The 4,356-nt window shown below is 41.1% G+C and overlaps 1 protein-coding gene across 1 annotated transcript; it reads right to left on the bottom strand.

The window, feature by feature from the left end:
• Positions 1-1,341: 1,341 nt before the first annotated feature.
• On the bottom strand, positions 1,342-3,342 carry bsx (brain-specific homeobox). The gene is made up of 3 exons (XM_017438949.2): positions 3,027-3,342; positions 2,354-2,544; positions 1,342-1,979 (listed from the first exon to the last, which is right to left on the bottom strand). The coding sequence occupies exons 1-3, from the start codon at positions 3,265-3,267 to the stop codon at positions 1,737-1,739; spliced, it is 675 nt and encodes a 224-aa protein (XP_017294438.1). The 5' UTR covers positions 3,268-3,342; the 3' UTR covers positions 1,342-1,736.
• Between the last annotated feature and the right edge of the window lie 1,014 nt (positions 3,343-4,356).

Below are 4,356 nucleotides of genomic sequence, written 5' to 3'. Positions count from 1 at the left end.
AATTATCTTGTTAGCTATTAAACCTATACAAGACCTAAAATGCATTGTGATGATCATTCACACAGAACTGAGCAGAAAGGCACCTGCTTCTTTGTCTGGTCACTCAAATCTTCTGATTAACAAATAAATTCCATCTAACCCATTGTCAGAAAATAAGTTTCTGGATTTTAGCTTATAAAAAAGTTTATAAAATAGCTAAATTTACTGTAGTCATCGAGGTAACTCTGACATCATTACTTCTGCTCTTACACTAGCAGGTCGTTGTAAATTATTTTAAAAATCACCTGTTTACATGGTTCTTCTCAGAGTTCACGATGAGCTCAAAAGAAAAAAGTCCTAGATTTTTTCCATATAAAGGCTAATTTTTTAAAATCTGAAATATGTGATAAATGAGTGCTGATATTTTCTAAATCATCACATAAAACAAAAAGGTAAAATAATTCAGACTAACTTGTTATTCTGTATCCTGTTAAACTCAAATATCAGTTTAGCTGATTATTTAAAGTGTATAAATGTGTTTTGTACTATGCCACAAACATTCGAATGAAAAGATAAAACAATCTAAATTGTCAGGAGCATCACAATCCAGTGATCTGCCTGAGGCCATTTGCAGATTTGAGTCCGTCCCCTCACAAAATAAGATGATCTTAGTTTCACACTCTGCCATCAGCGGAATGCGAGGCCTTTAATGTTACTGACGCACCATGAAGATACAATCTAAGCGTGCTGACAGTTTGTGTTTGGTTTTTATGTTGCATTCATTATCCAGGGAAAAAGACAGTGAAACACCCCCTGCCCTACAGCAAAAAACAATTATCGGTTTGCAGAATTCCCCTTTAAGCTGCAGAAATGTGTATAAAACCCCTCAGCGTTCAGAGACCAGATACACATGCGGCGGACTTCTTCTCCAGGTTTGTCTCTATTATTCGTTGAGAGAACAAACCGGCTGGATCCAGCTCAGAACAACACCACGGCACACACACACAACATTTGTTTTATTTATTGAAATGATTTTGAAAAATTCATTCCTTTTCACGTTTAGGTGGAAATAAAAAAGAGTCTAGTGTTGTTTTATTAGATACTTTACATAAATGTATATGTATATAATGTCTGTATATATTCAAGCCTCTAACGCGCGCGCTCTCTCTCTCACACACACACACACACACATATACTGTATATATATAGCTTGTAAACCTTCGTTATATATGTACAAATGTAAAGAAACACAGTTTACAGGCTATATATAAAACACACACACATAGATAGATAGATAGATAGATAGATAGATAGATAGATAGATAGATAGATAGATAGATAGATAGATAGATAGATAGATAGATAGATAGATAGATAGATGTGAGCAAACTGCAAAAATAGATCAACAGCAAACACGTTTGAAAAAAAATAAATGATAATAATATTTTTTTTTATTATTATAAAGACTGTTTGGAACAGAAGTGCGGCTGTAATATGAAGGGGTTGGGGAGGGGTGATATTAACAAGATGCTTCGGCTTATTTACAACAATTTGTATAAATACAAAAAGACAAGTGTAACGCGTTTACACTGCAGGAGGCTTGATTCAATAACAACAACAATATAATAATAATAATAATAATAATAATAATAATAATAATAATAATAATAATAATAATAATAATAATAATAACCTCAGGTTGTTTCTGAGGGAATCTCTCAGAGTTTGTGTGGAAACACCGGAAGCCTCGCAGCTCGTTATAGTAAATGATCCGGGGAACAAATGTCGTCCTCCACGTCCACGTCGTCCTCGTGCTCCTCCAGCATGTAGGAGTCCGGCTCCAGAGCAGCCCTTAGCTCCTCCGCGTGCTTCTCGTTCACGTCGCTCTCGCTGGAGTTCTCCGCGCAGTGCTCCAGCTCCGCGGGCGTCTTCCGCTCGTCCTGAGCCTTCCGCAGCTGCTTCTTGTGCTTCATCCGCCGGTTCTGGAACCAGGTTTTCACCTGCAAACAGAGCGGGACAGAGGATGACACATCCATGTCAGGCGGCAGCTTAGCAGGTGACTCCGGATCAACCCACTTCATCAACTCAGGAAAACTACATTTATTAACATTTCTTATATTTAGATTTTTTTTACTTTAAAGATTATTTTTCAACTGATGCGATTTTTGCTCTGGACGAAATCTTCTTTGTCTGCCTTTAGAAAATCAATAAACCAACAAATAAAATGAAATAAAATAGGATAAAACGAAAGTAAATAAATAAATGAAAAAATTAATAGAAACTAAAACAAAAGAAATGAAAACTAAAATGAAACGAAATAAAAAAAATAGAAACGAAACAACGTCAAAGCAGCAGAGTGAGTGAGCGCGCGCACCTGTGTCTCGGACAGACTGAGCGCCGTGGCCAGCTCCACCCTCTCCGGGGTGGACAGGTACCGCTGGATCTCGAAGCGTTTCTCCAGGCCGGACAGCTGGGAGTCGGAGAAGACCGTCCGGGCCTTCCGCCGCCGGCAGTGCTTCCCGGGGAGCTCGGTATGGTGCTGGAACAGGGCCGGGATCTGCATCCCTGAGGGCCAGAAGCAGAGCCCGGCTTTACATCCACCGCTGTTTAAATGGAGAGGTCCTCTCAAGGAGGACGTGTTAACATCCTACAGGTTCTGTTTGAAATTGTCCAAACAGTGTGACACAGCGCGCGGGTTCTGGGAGGTTCTGAGGCGCTCTGCTTGCATTCAATAATATTTTTTACTCACTGCTCTTATTTAATATATATACATATATATAGAAAGGGGGAATTAAGAGTCTCCAAAAAATATTAATTGATGATTGGTGTTACCTAATTTAACAAGTCTTACAAATAGTGACAAATCAAATAAAAACCACTCAGACTTGCAGATAATTCAGCTGAATGTAACTGCTGACAGCTGGCAGCACAGAGCGGCGCGTTTTACTCAAATAAACTAAGTATTGCTTATTAATTTTTTTTGTTTATTTACTTTTTGTCCCTGCGTGACAGAACCTGAGCCCCCCACCCCACCCCCGCACGCTTACCAGATGTGAAGAAGTACTGGTGGTGCTCCGGCTTGTGGAGCGGGTGGGGGTGCGGAGCCAGGATCGGGGTGGGCATCAGGGGGTATCCATACTCCAGGAGGGGCACCCGAGACGCCAGGGAGCCGCAGAACGGGGGGGGCAGGACCTCCCTGAGCGGCTTGGGTTTGTGCAGCAGGATATCCTCGATAAAAAACGACGTGGATCTGTGCGCGGGGGCCGCGGACGCGTAATTTAGACTCATAATGGTAGTTTGGGGGGGTTTCCAGGTCCTGGTTCCTAAACCTGCACCAGGATCTGCCTGGACCCCCACGCTAAGCCTCGGAGCTTAAATGCAGTTCCTGGGTGTGATTGGTAAGTGGAGCATCTTAGTGCCCGGAGGGAGGGGGGGTGGGGAGGGGGCCTGATCTGTCCATCAGCCAATCAGAGAGCTGGAAGAGGCCGAGGGCCGCGTGCGAGACCGGTTCTTGGTTTTTATTGGTTCCGACTGTCTGAAAGCTGCTGAAGAAAGTAAAGTGGTTAAAAAACACTAAATGACTGTGCAAAAGAAGCTGAAGATCAAAGGCTGCGGGTTTCAAGAAAAACCTTCATGAAATCATTGTTTCCTTCTCACTTAAATAACCTGTTGGTTCATTGTTTTATTTTAATAAATGCAGCTGATGTTTATGCTGTCAAAGTGCCTCATTTCACTTCCGTTCTGCAGGTTGCTAATCTATCTATCTATCTATCTATCTATCTATCTATCTATCTATCTATCTATCTATCTATCTATCTATCTATCTATCTATCTATCTATCTATCTATCTATCTATCTATCTATCTATCTATCTATCTATCTATCTATCTATCTATCTATCTATCTATCTATCTATCTATATATATATATATATATATATTACTGCGTGTCTGTCAGTTTAGGTTAAATTAAATTATCCCCACTTATTCATTTATTATTTTTTGAGTTTTTGTTGACCTGGTCTGAAAACAAACCAGGTCCCGGTCTCTGTGTAGCTGCAGCTTTGTCCTCCCAGGAGGACCGGATTGGTCCCGGTCTGTAGAGTCACTGTGGACAAATGAAGAGTAATTGTCAGGATTAAAATCCGGGGGAGAACAAGTGGCTCCTCTACTTGTTTCTGACTAGAAGCGTCGCGCGGTAATTTGCTGACACAGTGTTGTCATCACATTTCCAATCAGGCCGCTTAATGCGGAAGAGTCTTAATGGAGACAGAATTCGAGCTGCAATGCTATTAGGCAATTAGGAGACATGTTAGAGCGGAAGTTGTCCTCTTTGGACTGGAGGACGGGATTTCCATTTAAACAGGAGATGGGGGAA

The sequence above is a fragment of the Kryptolebias marmoratus genome, linkage group LG13, assembly GCF_001649575.2.
Source record: "Kryptolebias marmoratus isolate JLee-2015 linkage group LG13, ASM164957v2, whole genome shotgun sequence".
In the NCBI taxonomy this organism is placed as follows: Eukaryota; Metazoa; Chordata; class Actinopteri; order Cyprinodontiformes; family Rivulidae; genus Kryptolebias; species Kryptolebias marmoratus.
The sequence above is the reverse complement of the archived record's forward strand: the minus strand, read 5'-3'. Positions and strand labels throughout refer to the sequence as shown.

What these genes read in the sequence shown, in the direction of transcription:
- bsx (XM_017438949.2), bottom strand. Translation starts at nt 3,267, where the DNA reads ATGAGTCTAAATTACGCGTCCGCGGCCCCCGCGCACAGATCCACGTCG. An exon ending in CCAGTACTTCTTCACATCTG is followed by an intron (nt 2,545 to 3,026) that starts GTAAGCGTGCGG and finishes TCTGGCCCTCAG; the next exon opens with GGATGCAGATCCCGGCCCTG. An exon ending in TCAGTCTGTCCGAGACACAG is followed by an intron (nt 1,980 to 2,353) that starts GTGCGCGCGCTC and finishes CTCTGTTTGCAG; the next exon opens with GTGAAAACCTGGTTCCAGAA.